The sequence below is a fragment of the Elephas maximus genome, chromosome 22 (assembly GCF_024166365.1).
Source record: "Elephas maximus indicus isolate mEleMax1 chromosome 22, mEleMax1 primary haplotype, whole genome shotgun sequence".
NCBI lineage: Eukaryota > Metazoa > Chordata > Mammalia > Proboscidea > Elephantidae > Elephas > Elephas maximus.
The window spans coordinates 27,456,973-27,484,965 of record NC_064840.1 but is presented as its reverse complement, the minus strand read 5'-3'; the positions used below and the strand labels follow the sequence as shown (position 1 = coordinate 27,484,965).

The following is a 27,993-nucleotide window of genomic DNA, read 5'->3' as shown; positions in this document are numbered from 1 at the left end:
CCAGAGGATTAGCTCAGTGGCGACAGAGGGTCTGCAGTTCATGCTGTTAGCTCTAAGTGATTTTCTTTTCTTCTTTGGGTTTGGGAAATCCCAGGCCCCAGGAGTAAAGCAGGCAACGATGGTATCCAGGAAGCATTTGTTGCACAGCAGAGCTGCCCTGGAGAATGCTGGGCTGGCTCCATGGGTGTTCTCAACCCAGCTGTTCTCAGCTGGGAAAAAGGCTTCCCATGGCTGGACTTTTTGCATGAAACACCACATCACCAGCTTTGTCCGAGTCTCAAGATCTCTCCCAGTCCTGCACCTTTATTGCTGTTGGATCGGTTCACCTGCTCTCTGTGCATCATTTGTAGTTCACAGCCTCAAACTTCAACCTGTAGCAAAAACAATATGGAAATGAACATTCATAATATAAACGTTGCGGACTAATTTTTTTCCTCTGGGCTTTGTCTTTCAGTTACAGTTACTTAGTGTTTTTGCTTCTTTGAACCCTTTTTGACTGCCCAAATTCGTCTTATCAGAATCCTGTTTTATATTGTTTATTCTTATTTTACGTGAGTATTTAGTTTTGTTTTCCCAACTAGACTAAGCTGTTCAAAGATAGGAGCAGCGGTAGCTTGGGAATTTCTGTGGATGAGAGACTTAGTGTAGAAAGGGGAACTCAAGGATTTCTCTCGAAACTGTGTTTCCCTAGCAAATGTTTATTTGTGGAGGGGTGCTGATGGAATTTATAGGGGCTTTCCCCTCTCAAACCACTCCTTGGCTAACACTGAAAAGAACCGTATATTTCAACAATCTCCTACAACACCTAGCACAGTGGAGGCCGTAACAGGTGCTCAGTAATTATTCTTTGTTGGAGACGTGATGAGAGATCTCTTCTCATAAGAGAGAGAACACAAGCTAGTGGAAAGAATGTGGACTTTAGAGCCACATGGCTTAGGTTTGAATAATCACTTGCTTTATGGCTTTAGGCAAAACAACTTCCCTCTGAGCCGTGGTTTCCTCTCTGTGCTTTCCTACCAGGGTTGTTTTGAAGATTAAATGAGTAAAATGCATACAACTCTAAGTCCAGGACCTGGTGCATGGTGGTAACAATAGGTATTGTGGTGACCAGTGCTTTCCTCAAGAAATAGGCTACCATTGGCGTGTTTCTGTGGCCTAACTCCTTGAAGGCGTTATTCCTAGCCTTTTTATTTCTGCCCATTCTTTTTCATATGACTGACTGAGGGGCTTGGTACCAGGCCATCAGCTGCTGCTGCTGTGGCCAGTCCCCTTGGGACCTGGTGTGACGTTGAACCCAGAGAACACAAGAGACCCCGTGTTTGTTCTTATAATGCAGCTTCGTGGATTCAGGTCTGGTGTACATTCGGCTATTCTTTATTTTTGGCAGTGAATGTTATTTAATTTTCCACAAAAAAAGTACAGATTTTCTGAACCAAATGGACATTTTCCTCAGTGACAGATACACTGTTATTTCCAAAATGTTCCAAAGCACAGTCGCGTAAAGCATAATAATAACTTGAAAAGGGAAAACTATTGAGATCGATAAAGATGATTTTATGGAAATCTTTATACCAGCACTTGATAGGGTCTATAAGGAACATACGTTTTGGTTCCAGTTGCTGTTGTGCTGGTTTCGACTCATAGTGATCCCATGTATGTGAAAATAGAACTGTGCTCCATGGGGTTTTTCTGGCTGTGACCTTTCAGAAGCAGATGGCCAGACCTTTCTTCCAAGGGACATCCACTGCCAGCCTTTCAGCTAGTAGCCTAGTACTTAACTGTTTGCACCACCCAGGGACATCCAAGGAATATAAATAAACATAAGAAATAGTTCCTACCCTCAATCTTATGATATAGTTAGGAATCTGAGTTATAAACACGAGACAGAGACCAGCACAGCCATTACAAAAATAAATGTTGAATTATGAGGTACAATGCTATGAGTTTTTGAAGATGAGAGGGCTCAATAGGGTTGTGGAAGTTGGGGGGTGTCATTATGGAGAAAGGTGGGTAGGGAATTGATGGGTCAGGCACACCAGCTCGGTAACAACATGAGAGAGGCATGGAAGAAGGGCACAAGATTGGTGTGAATGCAGATTGGGATCTAGGCTGGAGTAGAGGAGTGGACAGAGAGGAACCAGGCAGACCTTGAACATCAGAGTTGGTAAGATGGGGAATGACATGCTGAAAGCCCTATTTTTGGAACATGGGCCCAGTGTCCATTTATGGGATGGATCAGAGGAAGGAAGTTTGGGGAGGAGAGAATGAGTGTAGATTTCTAAATCCAGGGGATAAGGGCCTGGGCTGTGATAGCCCAATAAGACAGGAAGGGTTAAATCCAAGATGCATTTAGGAAGACAGAACTTGATGACAAGTGGAATATATGAGAGATGAAACAGTGGGAAGAATAAAAGATGACTCTGTGGTTCCTTGCCTGGATATTTGTGGTGTCCCTGAAAAAAATGTCCAAGTCAACAAACCAAGCTCTTCTTCCCAGAGGCACAGATGTATTATGAGGTATAGTAGACTGAACTTTAATCAAGCAAGGTGTATCGGTTGTCTATCACTGCATAACAAGCCACCCAAAAACCTAGTGTCTTAAAACAACAAGTTTGTCATTACTCCCGATTCTGTGCATTGGTTGAGTTTCAGCTGAGCGGTTTTTCTACTGCTCTCACCTGGGCTCAGGCAGGTGGCTGCATTCAGCTGGGAGCTCTGCTGGGATTGGAACATCCAAGATGACTTCAGACCTCTAGCCACGTGATCTCTCCTTCCAGCAGGGTAGTCATTCTTCTTACGTGGTGGCTAGCTTCCAAGAGAAAGAAAATAGAAGCTGCCAGTCTTCTTAAGGCGTGAACTCCCAAGTCCACCACATTCTGTTGGTCAACAGCAAGTTGCACGTCCACCCCAGATTCAATAGTAGGGGGAATCAATTCCAACTCTTCAAAGTGGGGAACAATATTAATGTCCAGGGCAGGGAGAAATTGCTGGGGCCTTCTTTGGAGACTATCTGCCATATTAAATCTCCAGAAATAAGTTTCAGAGAAGAGTCTCCTACCAGAAGGGAACTACTACTGGAAGACATCAGTGCCATTCAGGGGTCAGGATCCTTAGGAACCCTTACTACCTTTCCCTAAAGGTTTCATTTCATTGAGGAAGAAAACAAAGCTGTGCTTAGTTATTTGGATGAGTTGGTATGACTCAGAGGCATGAGTGAGGAGTTTGAAGAATCAGAGTGACTGAAGTGGATTGCTGATGTTTAGAAGTAAAGTTATAGAAGGATGGTGGAGCCATGTTGTGATAAGGACTTGGACCAAGACGGCAGCTTCCAAATTTGGAACAGAAGTTATAGGTGGACAGGAGGGGCTGCAGTGTGCTGGTGGTCACAGGGCTGAGAGTGTAGATGAATCTACCCATAACCCATCAATACTCTGAAGGAAGTATTCTAAATGATTAGTTCCTTAGTAGGGCACCAGTAGTATCATCTTTCCGTAAGAAGACTACCCCACATTCTCACTTCGTTCACATTCCTATGGAGGGGAGAAGTCAGCTACTGAGGTACCAGTGCAAGTCCCTGGGGCAGAAAGTGGTATTGACACAGGTTTTAAATGACATTTAAAATAGGCAAAGGAGTTGCATCATTTCTGAAGAAGCAGATTTTACTTATAAGAAGAAGTAAAAGAAATTCTGCAGAGCCATGAATGGAGTTTTCTAAAAACTCGGGATAAGAACTTTGGCTCTGGTTTCTGAAAGTCTGATCAGAGCTCTGGAATAGAAAACAGGAACAGTCAGGGCTGCTTCTTATGTGAATTGCCATCTGAAGATCTGTGTTCAAGGTGAGCTTTTATGATGATGGGCAGCCTTCTGTGTGTTTTTTTTTTTAAATAATATTTTGTTGTGTGTTTGGTCAGCCTTCTGTCTTTGACAGGAATTGTTTGGTTGCCAGGAATAGAACTTACTCAAGCTAACTTGAGCAAAAGGGATTTATTGAAAGACATTAGGGGTATATCACAGAACCTAATCCCTGTCTCCCAAGAACCTGGAAGAAAGTACCCACTCTCGTGGTCTCTCCCCGAGGCCACAGGGCCTCCCATCTCTGCCTCTCTCAGAATGGCACCCATTCGTCTTCCTGTTTGTGGATCAGCAAAATCTGCCCCTGTACCAACTCACATGGCCCAGATACGGTAACTTGCCTTAACCCCTATTTGATCGATCCCTACAGGTCCAATACCTGCAATTCCAGATTCTTGGGAGAGAGAATCCAGTGGCCCCAGTGTGAATCAGCTGTGTCCAGAGGAAGGGGCCCCTTGTCCTGTCCTCAACCAGCAGCAGTTATGGGAGCAGATTCCCTGAGAAGGTGTTGCGGTTCTCAGAGGAGGGCTGTGAGCTGTGTAGTTCCCCGTGAAAGTGTGTGGAGCACCTTTACAACAAGGCCACAGTTATACCCAAATATATCTATTCAGTGTTCAAGGAGCCCTGGTGGCACAGTGGTTAAGCATTTGGCTGCTAACCGAAAGGTCAGCGTTTCAAACCCACCAGTTACTCCATGGGAGGATGATGTGGTAGTCTGCTTCTATAAAGATTACAGCTTTAGAAACCCTGTGGGGCAGTTTTACCCTCTCCTGTAGGGTTGCTCTGAGTTGGAATTGACTTGGCGGCAACAGGTTTGTTTCCTGTGATAGTCACATAATAGTTATTGAGTTAATCTGAGTAGAGCACCATCTCCCCTCAGCCCACCTCTCAAATGTATCTCGGTCAAGAACTCTGAACATCTAGAGAAAATGTTGGTAATGAATTACTATGAGTCTTAAAGCCTCAACTATGATAAACAAGGGGTCCATTTGTGTTTTAAGATGATTTTTTAAAAACCGAAAGTGATGAAGCCTCTTTGGTAAGAGGAAAAATGCATGACCAAGCCACAAGGACTTTCAAGTGGCCTTGAAAGTAAAAAAGAATTTGAGAACAAATATCCTTTTTCAAATTGACTTTTCCTCCCTGCTTCTCGGAAGAGCTGAGGGTGGGACACAGTCTGGAAATCCACTCAGTTGACCAGTAACGCTTTTGAAGACTACATGACGTGTCTTCTCTGGCGAGACTTCGAGCCACACTTTCCAGTACGAGTCAGAGGGCAGTGGCACCCCTCAGAGGCTAACCACTATCTCAGAGGCTCCTTGCATTGTGCACAGAGCATTAAGGAAGCAGTAGCACGTTTGAGAATTTGAACTTTAATCTCAGGGAGTCACTTTTTCATTTAGTTCCTCAAACTGACCCTTTGAGAAAAGGGGATAGGGACACCAAGGAAAACACTGGAGTGAGAATCTGCAACCCCGGCGCTGACCCCTATTCCCTGGTGCCATGTTGTATGTTCCCAGACAAGTCCCTAACCTCACTAAACTGTGGTTTCTTCTTTGTCAAATAGGAATACCATCATCTGCCCTGCTTTCCTGAAAGGGCTGTGAGTTTTATGGGAGAGGACTTATGGGAAAGCACATTGTCTGCTAGACAGATGTAAGAGATTAATATCTTAATATTGAGGGTAAAACAGTTTTCTGAGGAGGCTGCCTTTGATTTGGTCTCAGCAAGCTCTTATTTGTGTGGTGAATGATAAAAAGCCTTATTATATATAATGATAATAAAAAAAATGATAATAAACACTATTTATTCAGCACATCCTATCCTGCCAGGCCTGGTGGTATTTATTTTATTTACATTATCTCATTTTAGTTCTCACAAGAGCCCTTTGAGGCTAATATTGTTCCTCTTCCCACTGCTGATGAAACTGAACTTTCTAAAAAGGCCGCAGTGGAGGGGCCAGAGCTCACGCAAGGGTTTGTCTGACACCAAAGCCCACGTTTGTGATCACAGCAATGTGCTGGCTGCTCTGGGACAGATGATGGTGGTAGCGCCAGTGCCCTTTAGGATGTCACCACGTTCTGCGAATTGAGCAAGCAGAAACAACCCCTGAGCTACGCCTTGGAGGGCAGCAAGTGGGGAGCAAAAAGACTCTCCCTCTTTTCGAAATGATGCTCAGTTTTCATCCAGTTCTATTAAGCGCCGTCGTTTTTTTCTAAGCCTAAGCCTAAGCGGCAGCAGATGAAGAAGCTAAGCAAAGCCTGCAGGCACTGACAGTAGCAAGAGCTAGCTGCTGTATAAGACCTCTTTCAGTTTAATGTTCTGAGGCTTCAGCAGCCGTGACAACAACCAAGGAGACAGATCAACTATTAAAGTCAGACACAAGAACACAAAAAAGCACAGCAGTCTGGGGCTATTCAGGGAAGTACATTTGATGACCTCGAGTCACCAAGAAAAATTTAAAACAGGTTGAAGTATGTTAAATTTGCTTAAGAAATATGTAATGCATTTTAGAGAGGTTTTATCCAAAATGTTTAGGATAACATTTTTAGTTTTAAAGTTAACTGACAAAGAGGACAGTGAGCAGGAGTCAAAACCAGTGGTTACTAGCTTTCAGTGGATGTTGCTATGCAGGTCAGCTCTGCTTTTTGATTCTAGTCTGCTCTGTTCCTTCAGTGCTGCCTGAGACAGGTTACCTTTACCCACTCCCTCTGTGGTTTCAGCTGGCGACCTGGGCTAGGCTTGCTCATTCAGCACATAGTTATAGCACACCTGCTGTGTGGCTGGGGCCAGTGCCAACCCTGGGCACACAATTGTGTGGAGAAGATATAGTCCTGCTTCAAGTCGTTCATGGTTAAATCCAAGAGAGAAACAAGTAACAGATGTTTAGAATCAAACTCACACAGGCTGCTTTAGGACCACACAACAGGGGTTTATAAGCCTTCAGATGAGACCACAGCCCTGGCTGACACTCTGACTGCAGACCAGTGGGAGGCCCTGAAGCTGAAGACCCAGCTAAGAGGTCAGGGACACAGATGGGGATAGGGACTTCCAGAGGAAATGATGCTCAGGCTAAGTAGGGAAGAGTATTCCATGCAGAAGGAATAGCATGTGGAAAAACTCAGAGACCAGAGAGCAAGGTGCAGTTGGGAAACTTGTACATATACTATAATTTAATTTGGCCTTGGTATAGAATGTGAGCCCAGGGGTAGAAAGGCCATACTGCTGGGGGAGGGAAGGCAGGACAGCACAGATCAGGCAGTGCCTTGTATACCCCGTGAGAAAGTGTGGACTTTATCCTGAGTGGCAACCAGGGCACTTTGAAGGGTTTTACACAGGGCCCTGCCTACCTCTCCATCTGCTGCTGCTTTTCCCTCTCTTCACCACTGGCCATGCTCACTTAGATGTGCAAGGCCAAGGCCGTCCTTGCCTCAGGCCTTTGTATTTGCCACTCCTTCTGTCTGAAATGTACTGTGAAAAGATTGTTCTGGTCGCAGTATACTAACTAGATTAGAGAGGATGGGCCTGGGAACAGGTAGATGGAATAGAAGGTTGATGCAGTGGTCTAAGTGGAAGGAGACAATGGCCTGAACTGGGGAGGTGGCAGCATGGATGGAAAGAGATGGACAGTTGCATGGTATTTTAGGAGGTAGAATTGACAGTGTTTGGCAAGTGGTTGACTTAGGCAGTAAGGATGATCCCCGAGGTGCCGCTGGTGTTCCAGTGGCTTAGAGCAGCAGCAGGGCGTGGTCTGCTTCCCAGAGATCCACCTCATGGTGTGTTTTGGGACCTTGCTGCCCTGCTGGAACATGAACTGCCTGGATTTGCTCAGCAAACTGTTGTGAATAAAGCTTATAGGTTCTAGCTACATTAATGCAACCCATGGCCTTGTTTATGTCAAATCTTAACACATATGATTTGTGCTTTGGGGTCTTTATGAACTAATAAGCAGTAACATGCTTACTTGTGGGCATAATGGAACAAATGAGAAAAAATTCAGAGTAAATGACCAAGGTGATCATAATCAAGTGCAGTAAGTCACTGGGTTACAAATGTCCAACTTATGGACAACTTGAACTTGCCCTTTAAAGTTATGGAAATTTGCCCTCACTTTGAAATGATTGAACCAATCCCTACTCAGGACAAATTCTTCATCGCAATCACCTTCACTTACTGCACGTGCAGCTTTTAAATCACTGAAAAGTCTTCGAGCCTTTTCTTGCACTATAGTAAGGCTAGATAAGCACCGTATGTACATGCACTGACTTGTTGACAAATTCAACTTAAAGACGCACTTAGCAACGGATCTTGTTCGTAACCCGGGACTGCCAGTAGTTTTTGTTAAGAACCATTAAACACACGGCTCAAGTTTCCATATGCAAGGTCCCTTTAACAACAGCAACTTATATCATATGCCCCTGACTGCACTGCAGCTGTTTAAACCCTAAAGCCCAGACATTCCCAAGCAGGCCCCTGGACTCCTACTGCCTAGAGCCTTTCTGTTTACATTTGCTACTATAGAGATTTGGTTTGTTTCCGAAAGATGGATTTTAACATTTGTGTGGTGAGCCACATTTGTTATATTTGAACCATCTATGACGCAAGGGAGAAGGGTAACGACTTGGCTTAGAGGGGAAGGGTGACTCTTGGGGTTAGCAGAGGTACTTCCTGCCAATTTAAAATGAGCTGGTTAGATGGTGGCAGAAATAAAAAAGTATGTGTGTATACATATACACATACATAGTTTCATAGAGCCTAAAAGCCAGTGTGGATGTAGAGATAGGTAGGTACGTAGGTGGATATAAATAGATACGTAGATAGATAGATAGCTGCCATTGAATTGACTCTAACTCATGGTGACCTAACATACAAAAGAACAAATGTTGCCCAGGCCTGTGTCATTCTCATAATCACTGGCATGTTTGAGTTCATTGTTTGGGCTATGTGCAGATTCATCTCACCAAGGGTCTCCCTCATCCTTACCGGCCCTCTATTTCACTAAACATTATGGCCTTCTCCAGTGATTGATCCCTCCTGATGATGTGCCCAAAGCAAGTGAGTTGGACAGTGTTCTGTTGTGATCCATAAGGTTTTCTTTGCCTGATCTTTGAAAGTAGATCTCTAGGCCTTTCTTCCTAGTCTGCCTTAGTATGGAAGTTCTGTTGAAACCTGCCACCATGGATGAATCTGCTGGTATTTAAAATATCTGTGGCATAGCTTCCAGAATCACAGTGTGGATATAAATTTATTAAACTGGAGCATTCTGTTTTCCAGTCTCAAACATAAAGGGGAAATGCTATCTAAGAGTCTTTATGGCTATCACTTTGGCACTGGGTAATATATAACTCTTAACTGACCTAGAAGTGCTTCCAGGACCAGGTTGCATTCATGTCTTGCTATAGCCTCAGATATATAAACTGTGAGGAGCCAGATAGAGATGCAGTGATCAATAAATTGATAACACAGATGGAAAACTAAGGTCCAGAGAGGTTGATTTGCTCATTGCCCACAATTAATCCATTCTTTCATTCAATAAACAGATATTTGGTATGTATAGGTATATTAGTTATCTATTGCTGCATGACAAATGACCCCAAAACTTTGTGGCTTGAGAAAACACATTTTTAGTCTCACACTTACTGTGGATCAGGAATCTGGGTACAATTTAGCTGGGTCCCTGCTTCAGGGTTTCTCACAAGTCTGCAGTCAAGTTGTCAGCCAGGGCCAGGATCACGTCTCAAGGCTTGGCTTGGGAAAGATCTATTTCGAAGGTCATGTCATTGTTGGCAGGATTCAGTTTCTTGTGGACTGTTGGACCTAGAGTCTCAGTTTCTTGCTGGCTATTGGCTGGAGGCTGTCTTTAGTTCCTTGCCATGTGGCCTCTCCAACATGACTTACTGCTTCATCAAAGAATACAAGCTGAGAAAGAAATGGAGAGAATCTGCTAACAAGACAGAAGTCACATTCTCTCGTAACCTAATCATGGAAGTGATATCCTGTTAACTTTGCCACACTCTATTGGTCAGAAGGAAGTTACCAGACAGGCACACTCAAGGGGGAGGGCATTACACACGGGCGTTATCATGGATTGAATTATGTCTCCCAAAAATATGTGTCAATTTGTCTAGGCCGTGATTCCCAGTATTGTGTCCCGGTATGGTCCACCATTTTGTCATCTGATATGACTTTGCTGTGTTGTAAATCCTACCTCTATGATACTAATGAGGTAGGATTAGAGACAATTATGTTAATGAGGTAGGACTTAATCTACAAGATTAGGTTTTGTCTTTAAGCCGATCTCTTTTGAGATATAAAAGAGAGAAGGGAGCAGAGAGATGGGGGGGCAGGGGATGGGACTTCATGCTACCAAGGTAGAAAAGCCAGAATAGCGCGTCCTTTTGACCTGAGGTCCCTGTGCTGAGAAGCTCTTCAATCGAGGAAGATTGATGACAGGGACCTTCCCCCAGAGCTAACAGAGGGAGAAAGTCTTCCCCTGGAGCTGGCACCCCGAATTCATACTTCTAGCCTCCTAGACTGTGAGGGAATAAATTTCTGTTCGTTAAAGCCCTCCACTTGTGGTATCTCTGTTATGGCAGTACTAGATGACTAAGACAGGTGTGAATACCAGAGGTGGGGATCATTGAGGGCCATCTTTGAAATCTATCTACCACAAGCAGTACATACATTCAGGTTTCTTTATTCTCAGATACAGCTTTTTCTACTAGACCAAACCATCTGATTTTGGGGTTGTGAAACACTAGTATGCTCACTGTGGTAGGCTGAATATTGGCCTCCCAAAGATATTCAGGGGCCCTGGTGGTGTAGTGGTTAAGCATTTTTGCCTGCTAACCGTAAGGTCGGCAGTTCATATCCACCAGCTGCTGCTTGGAAACCCTATGGTACGGTTCTACTCTGTCCTGTAGAGTTGCGAGAAACCCTGGTGGTACAGTGGTTAACAGCTGTGACTGCTAACCAAAAACTCAGCAGTTCAGATCCCCCAGGCACTCCTTGGAAGCCCTATGGGGCAGTTCTACTCTGTCCTATAGGGTCACTATGAGTCAGAATTGACTTGATGGCAGTGGATTTGGTTTTGGTTTAAAGCTGTCTATGTCTTAATCTCCAGAATACGTGAATAAGTTACCTTACGTGACAAAAAAGATATCACAGGTGTGATTACGTTAAGGATCTTCAGATGGGAGACGATCCTCAAGTATCACAAGGGTCCTTATAAGGGAGAAGCAAGAGGGTCAGAGTCAGAGAAGGTGATGTGACTACAGAAGCAGAGGGAGAGAAGATGTGGCTATGGAAGGAGATGCAAGAACGAGGTGGCCACCAACCAAGGAATGTGGGCAATTTCTAGGATCTGGAAAAGGCAAAGAACAGATGGTCCACTGGAGCACCCAGAAGGAATATAGCTCTGCTGACACCTTGGTTTTAGCCCTACAGAATCCAATTAGGGCTTCTGACTTCTAGAACTGTAACATAATAAACTTTACGTTGTTTTAAGCTACAGAGTTTGTGGTAATTCATTGCAAGAGCAATAGGAAATTAATGTACTCATCAGAAGACCTTGGGAGAAATCCTCTGGTGGAGCTTCCTAAGGATAGAGGGGTTTAGATACAAGGCATGGGATGATGGGCTGCCCAGGGCTTTTCCTGTCCTCTAGTGGTTCTGGGACATAATTTACCGTTACATTGTAACTTCTCTATTTTTAGAGAATTGTTCCTATTTCCCTTCAGTACTAAATCCTATCAATATTGAACAGTTACAAAATTTCTTAGGGTTAGTTAAAGGTAGGTCTGGGTCTCTCATACTCTTCAGAAAAAAACAAAAACATGGCATCTGGCAGATGACACGAAGGCTTCCGTGTTTAAAACTTGTTGCTTGTTATTTGTACTTCAAGAGTGGAAATATTGGCTGGGATGAAAGTACCTGGCACAAAGAACTTTTCCCTCTTGGCGTTTCACAGCCAGGTGTTGTGAAATTCTTTTGTTTTTCTTTTTTCTCCAGTGCCCGGAAACCTTGGCTGCTACAAGGATCATGGAAACCCACCTCCTCTAACTGGCACCAGTAAAACGTCTAACAAACTTACCATACAAACCTGCATCAGCTTTTGTCGGAGTCAGAGGTTCAAGGTAATGGCTCTGTGGCTATGCCTTGTTAAAAAACAAAAAAAAAGCCTTGTTAGTGGTTATTAATAACTAAAGTACAAGATAAACACATGAATGTATTCTGCTGAGATAATGTGGAAATGTATATAGATTAAACAACAACAACAACCTGTTGAGCCATATCACTCGACTTTTCTTCTTCCAGGGAGAACTTGGAGGAAGAGTGGGGCTTGAGATTCAGCAATGTGAGACAGCACTTTATCTAAAGGCTGGGAGAAAAGGGGAGGAAAAATCCCCAACATCCGCATCCCCACCTGGCCTCCTACAGAATTATACGTTTCCTTATGTCCTTGTATGTTACAAGCTGGTACTTCTCTGGATCAACAGACAGTCTGGGAAAAGCCATATAATGGCTACTTCCTTAATAGACTAAGGGGCCCTAGTCTGGACACCAATCCAAAATATTTCCTTTTTCTCCTATCCATTCCTTTATCTGAAATTCATTCCTTAGTCATTGAGGTTCAATAATGCTATTATTTGTTATGTTTAAAAAAAGAAGAAAAGAACCTTTCTTTCCTCCTTTTCTTCCTTCCTTACTCCTTTCTTTCCTCCTTTTCTTCCTTCCTTCCCTTCCTTCCTTCTGTCCTACTTGTCCTACCTTCTTTTCCTTCCCTTCCTTCCTTTCTCCCTTGTTTCCTTCCCTTTCCTCCCTCCCTCCCTTCTTCCCTGCTTTCCTCCTTTCTCCAGTTAAAAAGCCATTAAGCAGACCCAAGTGAGGAGGGTAGCCTGGCAGGGTTCAGAGCCTGTGTGAAGCAGGTGGCTAAGAAAGGCAGGTGGCCCATCACAGTCAAGTGATTGGTTGCATGCAAAGGGATTGAGCATATAAGTAAATATATTGAGGATGATGGGAACTAGGTTTCTCACTGCTGGAGAAGACAGTTACAAATATGGAAGCAGGGGAAAGCTGGCATGAAGCCTGCAATGTTGGATAGGAATTGAAATTATTAGTATAAGTGCATGGTGATAGATAGATAGGAAGGAAGGAAGGAAGGAAGGAAGGAAGGAAGGAAGGAAGGAAGGAAGGAAGGAAGGAAGGAAGGAAGGAAGGAAGGAAGGAAGGAAGGAAGGAAGGAAGGAAGGAAGGAAGGAAGGAAGGAAGGAAGGAAGGAAGGAAGGAAGGAAGGAAGGAAGGAAGGAAGGAAGGAAGGAAGGAAGGAAGGAAGGAAGGAAGGAAGGAAGGAAGGAGAGAGAGAAAGAGAGAGAGAAAGAGAGAGAGAAAGAAAGAAAGAAAGAAATGTAAAAATGTGTGTATGTATACATACACATATATATTTCTTAGCTCTGTCCACTGACAGGGCCTATGAGCAGCAACACACCAATGAGCACACCTAGCACCCAGATCTTGGTTTCTAGATACTGTTCTCCAGTAAAAAGAAATAAGGCTCCTTGGAGAAAATGGCTGATTCTAGGGCTGGGACTGGGAAAGTGTAAGAGGCGCCTGAAACATCTTGTGCAAGAAAGTAAGGAAGTGCTCAAAGAGCGTTAAGGACGTGTCAGTGGGACATAAGAGCCGACTTATGGCCACGTCTGGGATAATTTGTGCTTCAAAGCAAAAGATGATAGTAATGAATTATACCCCACTGACTAAAATAAGAATCCATAAATCCATGCTAATATAAATAAAAAGCAAAGGTGTCACTTTGAGGACTAAGATGCGCCTGACCCAAGCCATGGTATTTTCAATTGCCATGTGAAAGCTAAACAGTGAATAAGGAAGACCAAAGAAGAACTGATGCCTTTGAATTATGGTGTTGGCGAAGAATATTGAGTATACCATGAACTATCAAAAGAATGAACAAATCTGTCTTGGAAGAAGTACAGCAAGAATGCTCCTTAGAAGCGAGGATGGCATCTTACGTACTTTGGACATGTTATCAGGAGGAACCAGTTCCTGAAGAAGGACATCATGCCTGATAAAGTAGAGGGTTAGTGACAAAGAGGAAGGCCCTCAATGAGACGGATTGACACAGTGGCTGCAACAATGGGCTCAAACATAGCAGTGATTGTGAGGATGACACAGGACTGGGCAGTTTCATTGTGTTGTACGTAGTGTCACTGTGAGTCAGAACCAACTGGATGGCACCCAACAACAACAAATATATAAATAAATGTGGAAGACAGAAAGGTTTTCCTTACAGTAGAACACCAACTAATAAAAGCAGAAGAAATTATGCAATCAGAAAATCACCGTTTGGCAAGTATCATAGTAATAATTAATTCAGGGAACAAATATTAATGAGTATGTAAACATCCCAGTTTGCATCCACTAGTGGGTAAAGGTTACATGAGGAACGGGATATTTACATAGACTCAAAGATTTTCCCACACAATGCTTATTAATTATAAAGGGAAAACAATATAGTAGAGAAAACTGGCATATGCTATCCTACTCAAGTGATCAAAGTAATATCACCAATGATGGGACAAATAGACATTATATGCCACCTGATGGGATATAGGTCATCACTTCAGTGATATTTCTGCCAGAAGTGCATAATCTGAATCTAATCACAAGGAACCAGCAGGCAAACCTAAAATAAGGGCCATTCTGTAAAATGACTGGCCTTTACTCTTCAAAAATGTTGAGGTTATAAAGGCCAAGAAAGGACTGAAGAACTATTCCAGATTGAAGGAGATTGAAGAGAACTGACAATTTAGTACATGTATGACCCTGGATTGAATCCTTTTTCTACAGAGGACATTATTAAGACAGTGGCCTTCTTGAATGAAGTCTCTGGGTAAAGGGGATAGGTCAGCTCTTTGTACTGTTCTTGCAACTTTATTGTATGTTTGATATTTTTCAAAATAAAAATTCAGAAAAAGCATCTGAGAAAATACAGTATCCATTTATGGTATAAATCCTTAGGAAACTAGGATTAGAAAGGAACTTTTTCAGCCGGATTAAGAACATCTATGAAAAACCTACAGCTAACATTGTACTCAACAGTGAAAGACTCAGTGCTCTCTTTCTAAGATAAAGAACGGACAAGGATGCCCCCTCTCACCACTTCTATTCAACAGCATACTGGAGTTCTTGCCAATGAAGTAAGGTAAGAAAAAGGAATGAAAGACATATAGATTGGAAAGGAAGAAGTAAAACTTTCTTTTGGCTATTCTCGGTCCTTTGCCTACCTCATGCCATATACTTATATATATTCACATATACAAATATTAACTTAAAATGGATCAAAGACTTACAATGTAAAACTGTAAATCTCTTAGAAGAAAAGACAGATATAAATCTGTGTGACCTGGGATAAGGCAATGGTTTCTTAGTTATGATACCAAAACACAATCTTGTCTTCATACAACCCTAAGAAACCTACAAAGAAGATACTAGAACTAATAAGTAAATTCAGTAAGGCTGCAGGTTTATGTCTGTATACAACCAGTTACCAGTTGCCATTGAGTCGATTCCAACTCATGACAACCCCGTGTGTACAGAGTAGACCTGCTCCATGGGGTTTTGAAGGCTGTTAACCTTTTGGAAGCAGATTTCCAGGCCTTTCTTTTGAGCCACCTCTGGGTGGGTTCGAAACTCCAGCCTTTTGGTTAGTAGTCAAGGTCTTAACCAATTACACCACCCAAGGACTTCTTTCTATATACTAAAAAAAAAATATGTATATATATATACACACTATACTAGCAGTAAACAATTACAAAATGCAATTTTAAAATTCTGTTTACAATCACATTAAACAAACAAAAAAACCTTAAGAATAAACTTAAGAAAAGATGTTAAACACCTGTACGCTGAAAACTATAAAACACTGTAAAGGGAAATTAAAGAAGACCTAAGTAAATGGAGACATTGACCTTGTTCGTGGGTTGGAAGACTCAGTGTTATTAAGATGCCACTTCTCCCGAAATTGATCTGTAAATTCAGTGCAATTTCAACCTAAATCATAGCAGACTGTTTTAAAAAATTGACAGGTTGATCCTAAAATATATGGAAAGGCAAAAAACCTAGAATAGCCAAAATAATTTTGAAAAAGAAGGTCAAGCTTGAATTTACCTTGCCTGATATCAAGATTTTCTATAAAGGTACGTAATCAAGCAAATGATATTGGTATAAGAATAGTCATATAGATCAGGCATCAACAATAACGGCTCATAGGCCAAATTCTACTATTTACCTACTTTGGAAATAAGGTTTTATTCGCACATACCCACCTCATTGCTATCAAGTCAATTCTGACTCAAAAGGACCCTGTAGGGCAGAGTAGAACTGCCCCATAGGGTTTCCAAGGCTGTGATCTTTACGGAAGCAGATTGCCACATCTTTTTCCTGAGGAGCAGCTGGTGGGTTCGAAACACTGAGCTTCCAGTTAGCAGCCAAGTGCTTTAACCACAGCGCCACCAGGGCTTCTTCTCTTGGCACATAGCCACATCTATTCTTTTACATATTGTCTGTGGCTGCTTTTGTGCTACAGTAGCAAAGATGCGTAGTATGGCCCACAAATTCTAAAATATTTACTCTCCGACCATTATAGAAAAATTTTTTCTGAGCCATGCTGTAGACCAGTGAAACAGAATAGAGAGTCTAGAAATAGACCCACACTTACGTGGACAGTGGATTTTTTTTTATATGTAATTTTTATTGTGCTTTAAGTGATTTTTTAAGTGAAAGCTTACAAATCAAGTCAGTCTCTCACACAAAAACCCATATACACCTTGCTACACACTCCCAATTACTCTCCCCTAAATGAGACAGCCTGCTCTCTCCCTCCACTCTCTCTTTTCGTGTCCATTTCACCGCTTCTAACCCCCTCCACCCTCTCATCTCCCCTCCAGGCAGGAGATGCCAACATAGTCTCAAGTGTCCACCTGATCCAAGAAGCTCACTCCTCACCAGCATCCCTCTCCAACCCATTGTCCAGTCTAATCCATGTCTGAGGAGTTCGCTTTGGGAATGGTTCCTGTCCTGGACCAACAGAAGGCTTGGGGGCCGTGACCACTGGGGTCCTTCTAGCCTCAGTCAGACCATTGAGTCTGGTCTTATGAGAATTTGGGGTCTGCATCCCACTGGTCTTCTGATCCCTCAGGGGTTCTCTGTTGTGTTCCCTGTCAGGGCAGTCATCTGTTGTAGCCAGACACCACCTAGTTCTTCTGGTCTCAGGTTGATGTAGTCTCTGGTTCATGCGGCCCTTTCTGTCTCTTGGGCTCGTAATCGCCTTGGGTCCTTGGTGTTCTTCATTCGCCTTTGATCCAGGTGGGTTGAGACCAACTGATGCATCTTAGATGGCTGCTTGCTAGCGTTTAAGACCCCAGACGCCACTCTTCAAAGTGGGATGCAGAATGTTTTCTTAATAGATTTTATTATGCCAATTGACTTAGATGTTCAGGAAACTTCTTTGCTTTTGGTTTGGTCCAGTTGTGCTGACCTCCCCTGTATTGTGTGCTGTCTTTCCCTTCACCTAAAATAGTTCGTATCTACTATCTAATTAACGAATACCCCTCTCCCACTCTTCCTCCCTCCCCCGCTCTGGTAACCACAAAAGAATGTTTTCTTCTCAGTTTAAACTATTTCTCAAGATCTTATAGTAGTGGTTAAGTGCTATGGCTGCTAACCAAAAGGTCAGCAGTTCGAATCCACCATGCGCTCCTTGGAAACTCTATGGGGCGGTTCTACTCTGTCCTATAGGGTCGCTATGAGTCGTAATCGACTCGACGGCACTGGGCTGGGTGGGTTTATAGTAGTGGTCTTATACAATATTTGTCCTTTTGCAACTGGCTAATTTCACTCAGCATAATGCCTTCCAGGTTCCTCCCATGTTATGAAATGCTTCAACGATTCCTGACTGTTCTTTATCGATACGTAGTATTCCATTGTGTAAATATACCATAATTTATTTATCCATTCATCCATTGATGGGCACCTTGGTTGCTTCCATCTTTTTGCTATTGTAAATAGTGCTGCAATAAACATGGGTGTGCATATATCTGTTCCTGTAAAGGCTTTTATTTCTCTAGGATATATTCCAAGGAGTAGGATTGCTGGATCATATGGTAGTTCTATTTCTAGCTTTTTAAGGAAGCGCCAAATCGATTTCCCAAGTGGTTGTACCATTTTACATTCCCACCAGCAGTGTAGAAGTGTTCCAATCTCTTCACAGCCTCTCCATTTATTATTTTGTGTTTTTTGGATAATGCCAGCCTTGCTGGAGTGAGATGAAATCTCATTGTAGTTTTGATCTTCATTTCTGTAATGGCTAATGATTGTGAACATTTCCTCATGTATCTGTTAGCTACCTGAATGTCTTCTTTAGCGAAGTGTCTATTCATATCTTTTGCCCATTTTTTAATTGGGTTATTTGTCTTTTTGTAGTTGAGTTTTTGCAGTGTCATGTAGATTTTAGAGATCAGGTGCTGATCAGAAACGTTATAGCTAAAAACTTTTTCCCAGCCTGAAGGTAGTCTTTTTACTCTTTTGGTGAAGTCGTTGGATGAGCATAGGTGTTTGATTTTTAGGAGCTCCCAGTTATCTAGTTTTTCTTCTGCATTCTTAATAATGTTTTGTATACTGTTTATGCCATATATTAGGGCTCCTAACGTCCCTATTTTTTCTTCCATGATCTTTATAGTTTTAGATTTTATATTTAGGTCTTTGATCCATTTTGAGTTAGTTTTTGTGCATGGAGTGAAGTATGGGTCTTGTTTCATTTTTTTGCAGATGAATATCCAGTTATGCCAGCACCATTTAACTGTTTTGGGGTCTTTGTCAAATATCAACTGCTCGTATGTGGATACATTTATGTCTGGATTCTCAATTCTGTTATTGGTTTATGTATCTGTTGTTGTACCAGTACCAGGCTATTTTGACTACTGTGGCGGTATAATAGGTTCTAAAATCAGGTAAAGTAAGGTCTCCCACTTTGTTCTTCTTTTTCAGTAATGCCTTATTTATCCGGGGCCTCTTTCCCTTCCATATGAAGTTGGCAGTTTGTTTCTCCATTTCATTAAAGAACGTCTTTGGGATTTTTTTTTGGGGGGGGGGGGATTTTTTTTCTTTTTCGGGGGGGGATTTGGATCGGAATTGCATTAAATGTATAAATCACTTTTGGTAGAATAGACATTTTTATAATGTTGTCTTCCTATCCACAGGCAAGGTATGTTTTTCCACTTATGTCTCTTTTGGTTTCTTGCAGAAGTGTACTATAGTTTTCTTTGTATAAGTCTTTTACATCTCTGATAAGATTTATTCCTAAGTATTTTATCTTCTTGGGGGCTACTGTAAATGGCATTGATTTGGTGATTTCCTCTTCGATGTCCTTTTTGTTGGTGTAGAGGAATCCAACTGATTTTTGTATATTTATCTTGTATCCCGATACTCTGCTGAACTCTTCTATTAGTTTCAGTAGTTTTCTGGAGGATTCCTTAGGATTTTCTGTGTATAAGATCATGTCATCTGCAAATACAGATACTTAGACTTCTTCCTTGCCAATCTGGATGGCCTTTATTTCTTTATCTAGCCTAATTGCTCTGGCTAGGACCTCCAACACAATGTTGAATAAGAGTGGTGATAAAGGGCATCCTTGTCTGGTTCCCGATCTCAGTGGGAATGCTTTCAGGCTCTCTCCATTTAGGGTGATGTTGGCTGTTGGCTTTGTATAAATGCCTTTTATTATGTTGAGGAATTTTCCTTCTATTCCTATTTTGCTGAGAGTTTTTATCATGAATGAGTGTTGAACTTTGTCAAATGCCTTTTCTGTATCAATTGATAAAATCATGTGATTCTTGTCTTTTATTTATGTGGTGGATTACATTAATTGTTTTTCTAATGTTGAACCATCCCTGCATACCTGGTATGAATCCCACTTGGTCATGGTGAATTATTTTTTTGATATGTTGTTGAATTCTATTGGCTAAAATTTTGTTGAGGATTTTTGCATCTACATTTATGAGGGATAATAGATCTATAATTTTCTTTTCTTGTGGTGTCTTTACCTGGTTTTGGTATCAGGGATATGGTGGCTTCATAGAATGGGTTTGGTGGTATTCCGTCCTTTGCTATGCTCTGAAATACCTTTAGTAGTAGTGATGTTAACTCTTCACTGAAAGCTTGGTAGAACTCTGCAGTGAAGCCGTGCGGACCAGGGCTTTTTTTTGTTGGGAGTTTTTAGATTACCTTTTCAATCTCTTCTTTTGTTATGGGTCTATTTAGTTGTTCTACCTCTGTTTGTGTTAGTTTACATAGGTAGTGTGTTCCTAGGAATTCATCCATTTCTTCTGGGTTTTCAAATACGTTTGAGTACAGTGTTTCGTAGTAATCTGATATGATTCTTTTAATTTCAGTTGGTCTGTTGTAATATCACCCATCTCATTTCTTATTCGGGTTATTTGCTTCCTCTCCTGTTTTTCTTTTGTCAGTTTGTCCAGTGGTTTATCAATTTTGTTGATTTTTTCAAAAAACCAGCTTTTGGTCTTGTTAATTCTTTCAATTGTTTTTCTGTTTTCTATTTCATTTAGTTCAGTTCTAATTTTTATTATTTGTTTTCTTCTGGTGCCTGAGGGTTTCTTTTGTTCTCTCTTTCTATTTGTTCCAGTTGTAGGGATAATTCTTTGATTTTGGCCCTTTCTTCTTTTTGGATGTGTGCATTTATTGATATAAATAGGCCTCTGAGCACCGCTTTTGCTGTGTCCCAAAGGTTCTGATAGGAAGTGTTTTCATTCTCATTGGATTCTCTGAATTTCTCTATTCCATCCTTAATGTCTTCTATAATCTAGTCTTTTTTGAGCAGGGTATTGTTCAGTTTCCAAGTGTTTAATCTCTTTTCCCTGCTTTTCCTGTTATTGATTTCCACTTTTATGGCCTTATGGTCAGAGAAGATGCTTTGTAATATTTTAATGTTCTGGATTCTACTAAGACTTGCTTTATGATCTAATATGTGGTCTATTCTAGAGAACGTTCCATGTGCACTAGAAAAGAAAGTATACTTGGTTGCTGTTGGGTAGAGTGTTCTGTATATGTCTACGAGGTCAAGTTGGTTGATTGTGGCATTAAATCTTCCGTATCTTTATTGAGCTTCTTTCTGGATGTCCTGTCCTTCACCAAAAGTGGTGTGTTAAAGTTTCCTACTATTATTGTGGAGCTGTCTATCTCACTTTTCAATGCTGATTGAGTTTGTTTTATGTATCTTGCAGCCCTGTCATTGGGTGCGTAAATATTTAATATGGTTATATCATCTTGGTCTATTGTACCTTTAATCATTGTATAGTGTCCTTCCTTATCCTTTATGATGGATTTCACTTTAAAGTCTATTTTGTCCCAAATTAATATTGCCACTCCTGCTCTTTTTTGATTGTTGTTTGCTCGATATATTTTTTTCCATCCTTTGAGTTTTAGTTTGTTTGTGTCTCTAAGTCTAAGGTTTGTCTCTTGTAGGCAGCATATAGACGGATCTTGTTTTTTAATCCATTCTGCCACTCCCTGTCTCTTTATTGGTGCATTTAGTCCATTTACATTCAGGGTAATTATGGATAGGTATGAATTTAGTGCTATCGTTTTGATGTCTTTTTTTGTGTGTTGACAGTTTCTTTTTCCGACTTGATTTTATGTGCTGAGTAGATTTTCTTTATATACTGTCCTTTCCTCGTATTTGTTATTGTTGATTTTGTTTCTGCTGAGTCTGTATTTTTCCCTCGTATTTTATTTTGATGAGTAGGGTAGTTTGTCTCCTTTGTGGTTACCTTATTATTTACCCCTATTTTTCTAAATTTAAAACTAACTTTTATTTCTTTGTATTGTCGTGTCTTCCTCTCCATATGGAAGGTGTATGATTACATTTCTTAGTCCCTTTTTATTATTATTATTATTTTTAATAATTTTTATTGAGCTTTAAGTGAACATTTATAAATCAAGTCAGTCTGACACATATAAGCCTATATACACCTTACTCCATACTCCCACTTACTCTCCCCCTAATGAGTCAGCCCTTCCAGTCTCTCCTTTCATGACAATTTTGCCAGTTTCTAACCCTCTCTACCCTCCCATCTCCCCTCCAGACAGGAGATGCCAACACAGTCTCAAGTGTCCACCTGATACAAGTAGCCAACTCTTCATCAGCATCTCTCTCCTACCCATTGTCCAGTCCCTTCCATGTCTCATGAGTTGTCTTCGGGAATGGTTCCTGTCCTGGGCCAACAGAAGGCTTGGGGACCATGACCGCCGGGATTCCTCCAGTCTCAGTCAGACCATTAAGTCTGGTCTTTTTATGAGAATTTGGGGTCTGCATCCCACTGATCTCCTGCTCCCTCAGGAGTTCTCTGTTGTGCTCCCTGTCAGGGCAGTCATGGGTTGTGGCCGGGCACCATCTAGTTCTTCTGGTCTCAGGATGATGTATGTCTCTGGTTCCTGTGGCCCTTTCTGTCTCTTGGGCTCATAGTTATCGTGTGACCTTGGTGTTCTTCATTCTCCTTTGATCCAGGTGGGTTGAGACCAATTGATGCATCTTAGGTGGCCGCTTAGTAGCGTTTAAGACCCCAGACGCCACATTTCAAAGTGGGGTGCAGAATGTTTTCATAATAGAATTATTTTGCCAATTGACTTAGAAGTCCCCTGAAGCCATAGTCCCCAAACCCCCACCCTTGCTCCGCTGACCTTTGAAGCATTCAGTTTATCCCGGAAACTTCTTTTCTTTTCGTCCGGTCCAGTTGAGCTGACCTTCCGTGTATTGAGTATTGTCCTTCCCTTCACGTAAAGTAGTTCTTATCTACTAACTAATCAGTAAATAACCCTCTCCCACCCTCCCTCCCTCCCCGCCTCGTAACCACAAAAGTATGTGTTCTCAGTTTCTACTATTTCTCAAGAACTTATAATAGTGGTGTTATACAATATTTGTCCTTTTGCCTCTGACTAATTTCACTCAGCATAATGCCTTCCAGGTTCCTTCATGGTATGAAATGTTTCACAGATTCGTCACTGTTCTTTATCGATGCGTAGTATTCCATTGTGTGAATATACCACAATTTCTTTAACCATTCATCCATTGATGGACACCTTGGTTGCTTCCAGCTTTTTGCTATTCTAAACAGAGCTGCAATAAACATGGGTGTGCATATATCTGTTCGTGTGAAGGCTCTTATTTCTCTAGGGTATATTCCGAGGAGTGGGATTTCTGGGTTGTATGGTAGTTCTATTTCTAAGTTTTTAAGAAAACGCCAGATAGATTTCCAAAGTGGTTGTACCATTTTACATTCCCACCAGCAGTATATAAGAGTTCCAATCTCTCCACAGCCTCTCCAACATTTATTATTTTGTGTTTTTTGGATTAATGCCAGCCTTGTTGGGGTGAGATGGAATCTCATCGTGGTTTTAATTTGCATTTCTCTAATGGCTAATGATCGAGAGCATTTTCTCATGTATCTGTTAGCTGCCTGAATATCTTCTTCAGTGAAGTGTGTGTTCATATCCTTTGCTCACTTCTTGATTGGGTTGTTTGTCTTTTTGTGGTTGAGTTTTGACAGAATCATATAGATTTTAGAGATCAGGCGCTGGTCAGAGATGTCATAGCTGAAAATTCTTTCCCAGTCTGTAGGTGGTCTTTTTACTCTTTTGGTGAAGTCTTTAGATGAGCATAGGTGTTTGATTTTTAGGAGCTCCCAGTTATCTGGTTTCTCTTCATCATTTTTGGTAATGTTTTGTATTCTGTTTATGCCTTGTATAAGGGCTCCTAACGTTGTCCCTATTTTTATTTCCATGATCTTTATCGTTTTAGTCTTTATGTTTAGGTCTTTGATCCACTTGGAGTTAGTTTTTGTGCATGGTGTGAGGTATGGGTCCTGTTTCATTTTTTTGCAAATGGATATCCAGTTATGCCAGCACCATTTGTTAAAAAGACTATCTTTTCCCCAATTAACTGACACTGGGCCTTTGTCAAGTATCAGCTGCTCATATGTGGATGGATTTATATCTGGGTTCTCAATTCTGTTCCATTGGTCTATGTGCCTGTTGTTGTACCAGTACCAGGCTGTTTTGACCACTGTGGCTGTATAATAGCTTCTAAAATCAGGTAGAGTGAGGCCTCCCACTTTCTTTTTCTTTTTCAGTAATGCTTTACTTATCCGAGGCTTCTTTCCCTTCCATATGAAGTTGGTGATTTGTTTCTCCATCACATTAAAAAATGTCACTGGAATTTGGATCGGAAGTGCATTGTATGTATAGATGGCTTTTGGTAGAATAGACATTTTTACTATGTTAAGTCTTCCTATCCATGAGCAAGGTATGTTTTTCCACTTAAGTAGGTCCTTTTTAATTTCTTGTAGTAGAGCTTTGTAGTTTTCTTTATATAGGTCTTTTACATCTTTGGTAAGAATTATTCCTAAGTATTTTATCTTCTTGGGGGCTACTGTGAATGGTATTGATTTGGTTATTTCCTCTTCGATGTTCTTTTTGTTGATGTAGAGGAATCCAAGTGATTTTTGTATGTTTATCTTATAACCTGAGACTCTGCCAAACTCTTCTATTAGTTTCAGTAGTTTTCTGGAGGATTCCTTAGGGTTTTCTGTGTATAAGATCATGTCATCTGCAAATAGAGATAATTTTACTTCCTCCCTGCCAATCCAGATGCCCTTTATTTCTTTGTCTAGCCTAATTGCTCTGGCTAGGACCTCTAGCACAATGTTGAATAAGAGCAGTGATAAAGGGCATCCTTGTCTGGTTCCCGTTCTCAAGGGAGATGCTTTCAGGCTCTCTCCATTTAGGGTGATGTTGGCTGTTGGCTTTGTATAGATGCCCTTTATTATGTTGAGGAATTTTCCTTCAATTCCTATTTTGGTAAGAGTTTTTATCATAAATGGGTGTTGGACTTTGTCAAATGCCTTTTCTGCATCAATTGATAAGACCATGTGGTTTTTGTCTTTTGTTTTATTTATATGGTGGATTACATTAATGGTTTTTCTAATATTAAACCAGCCTTGCATACGTGGTATAAATCCCACTTGGTCGTGGTGGATTATTTTTTTGATATGTTGTTGAATTCTATTGACTAGAATTTTGTTGAGGATTTTTGCATCTATGTTCATGAGGGATATAGGTCTGTAATTTTCTTTTTTTGTGATGTCTTTACCTGGTTTTGGTATCAGGGAGATGGTGGCTTCATAGAATGAGTTAGGCCATATTCCGTCATTTTCTATGCTTTGAAATACCTTTAGTAGTAGTGGTGTTAACTCTTCTCTGAAAGTTTGGTAGAACTCTGCAGTAAAGCCATCCGGGCCAGGGCTTTTTTTTGTTGAGAGTTTTTTGATTACTGTTTCAATCTCTTTTTTGTTATGGGTCTATTTAGTTATTCTACTTCTGATTGTGTTAGTTTAGGTAGGTAGTGTTTTTCTAGGAATTCATCCATTTCTTATAGGTTTGCAAATTTGTTAGAGTACAATTTTTCATAATAATCTGATATGATTCTTTTAATTTCAGTTGGGTCTGTTGTGATGTGGCCCATCTCGTTTCTTATTCGGGTTATTTGTTTCCTTTCCTATATTTCTTTAGTCATTCTGGGCAATGGTTTATCAGTATTGTTAATTTTTTCAAAGAACCAGCTTTTGGCTTTGTTAATTCTTTCACTTGTTTTTCTCTTCTCTAATTCATTTAGTTCAGCTCTAATTTTTATTGTTTGTTTTCTTCTGGTGCCTGATGGATTCTTTTGTTGCTCACTTTCTATTTGTTCAAGTTGTAGGGACAGTTCTCTGATTTTGGTTCTTTCTTCTTTTTGGATGTGTGCATTTATCGATATAAATTGGCCTCTGAGCACTGCTTTTGCTGTGTCCCAAAGGTTCTGATAGGAAGTGTTTTCATTCTCATTGGATTCTCTGAATTTCTCTATTCCATCCTTAATGTCTTCTATAATCCAGTCTTTTTTGAGCAGGGTATTGTTCAGTTTCCAAGTGTTTGATTTCTTTTCCCTAATTTTTCTGTTATTGATTTCCACTTTTATGGCCTTGTGGTCTGAGAAGATGCTTTGTAATATTTCGATGTTTTGGATTCTGCAAAGGTTTGTTTTATGACCTAATATGTGGTCTATTCTGGAGAATGTTCCATGTGTGCTAGAAAAAAAAGTATATTTTGCAGCAGTTGGGTGGAGAGTTCTGTATAAGTCAACGAGGTCAGGTTGGTTGATTGTTGTAATTAGGTCTTCCGTGTCTCTATTGAGCTTCTTACTGGATGTCCTGTCCTTCTCCGAAAGCGGTGTGTTGAAGTCTCCTACTATAATTGTGGAGGTGTCTATCTCACTTTTCAGTTCTGTTAAAATTTGTTTTATGTATCTTGCAGCCCTGTCATTGGGTGCATAAATATTTAATATGGTTATATCTTCCTGGTCATTTATCCCTTTTATCATTATGTAGTGTCCTTCTTTATCCTTTATGATGGATTTAACTTTAAAGTCTATTTTGTCAGAAATTAATATTGCTACTCCTGCTCTTTTTTGCTTATTGTTTGCTTGATATATTTTTTTCCATCCTTAGAGTTTTAGTTTGTTTGTGTCTCTAAGTCTAAGGTGTGTCTCTTGTAGGCAGCATATAGATGGGTCGTGTTTCTTTATGCAGTCTGAGACTCTCTGTGTCTTTATTGGTGCGGTTAGTCCATTTACATTCAGCGTAATTATAGATAAGTATGTGTTTAGTGCTGTCATTTTGATGCCTTTTTATGTGTGTTGTTGACAATTTCATTTTTCCACTTTTTTGTGCTGAGACGTTTTTCTTTGTAACTTGTGTGTTCCTCCTTTTCATAGTATTTGACTTTATATTTGCTGAGTCATTGTGTTTTTCTTGGTTTTTATTTTGAGTTATGGAGTTGTTATACCTCTTTGTGGTTACCTTAATATTTACCCCTATTTTTCTAAGTAAAAACCTAACTTGTATTGTGCTATATCGCCTTGTATCCCTCTCCATATGGCAGTTCTATGCCACCTGTATTTAGTCCCTCTTTTTTGATTATTGTGATCTTTTACATATTGACTTCAATGATTCCCTGTTTTGAGCGTTTTTTTGTTTTTGTTTTAAATTAATCTTAATTTGTTTTTGTGATTTCCCTATTTGAGTTGGTATCAGGATGTTTTGTTCTGTGACCTTGTGTTGTGCTGGTATCTGATATTATTGGTTTTGTGACCAAACAATTTCCTTTAGTATTTCTTGTAGCTTTGGTTTGGTTTTTGCAAATTCTCTAAGCTTGTGTTTATCTGTAAATGTTTTAATTTCACCTTCATATTTGAGAGAGAGTTTTGCTGGATATATGATCCTTAGCTGGCAGTTTTTCTCCTTCAGTGCTCTATATATGTCATCCCATTGCCTTCTTGCCTGCATAGTTTCTGCTGAGTAGTCTCAACTTATTCTTATTGATTCTCCTTTGTAGGAGACCTTTCTTTTATCCCTGGCTGCTTTTAAAATTTTCTCTTTATCTTTGGTTTGGGCAAGTTTGATGATAATATGTCTTGGTGATTTTCTTTTTGGATCAATCTTAAATGGGGTTCGATGAGCATCTTGGATAGATATCCTTTCGTAAACCGCAGAGCAGTTTACTTTCTGGCTCAGGAAATTCCAATGTTAATGAAGCCGCCTGGGAAGGGGAGGGGAGGGTTCCTATAAATAGGAGAGAGTAGCACTCCGGAATATAGACAAAGTTACTTATCTTGGTTGGGATGAGTGTTTTATCTGAGATTCCCGAGGGGCCCATCGTCGACTGTGTGCACTGGCTGGGTAGAGATTGCCCCCGAGGGTCAGGCCTGCGTCCTGTGCTTGCGCTGTCTCAGAAGCCGCAGTTAGTTCTTCCGCTCCCAGTCCAAAGCCCAGTGCCGAGGTTCCCCGGCAAGGATGCCGCACTCCTGGCTCCAAAACCAGTCGCTGTCTCCCGGTGACTTCTCCTCCTGTCAGCTGTGTCACTGCGCTGCCTGTGTGCACTGGCTGGGCTTCCCCCGAGGTCAGTTCAGGGGGTTAGGGCTGCGCCCTGTGATTGTGCCATCTCAGGATGCCGTGCTCA

The 27,993-nt window shown here is 41.0% G+C and overlaps 1 protein-coding gene and 1 long non-coding RNA gene across 5 annotated transcripts in view; one reads left to right on the top strand and one right to left on the bottom strand.

The window, feature by feature from the left end:
• Positions 1–27,993, top strand: part of KREMEN1 (kringle containing transmembrane protein 1) — a 108,373-nt gene that overhangs the window by 39,233 nt on the left and 41,147 nt on the right. For all 4 annotated transcript variants that reach the window (XM_049866954.1, XM_049866950.1, XM_049866951.1 and 1 more), the window contains exon 4: positions 11,863–11,987. In XM_049866954.1, the coding sequence (XP_049722911.1) occupies positions 11,863–11,987 (125 nt within the window). The remainder of the gene's footprint in view (positions 1–11,862; positions 11,988–27,993) is intronic.
• Positions 162–9,765, bottom strand: LOC126066103 (uncharacterized). Its single transcript, XR_007514999.1, has 3 exons — positions 9,493–9,765; positions 2,679–2,809; positions 162–371 (listed from the first exon to the last, which is right to left on the bottom strand). It is a non-coding gene; the product is annotated as an uncharacterized LOC126066103 (long non-coding RNA).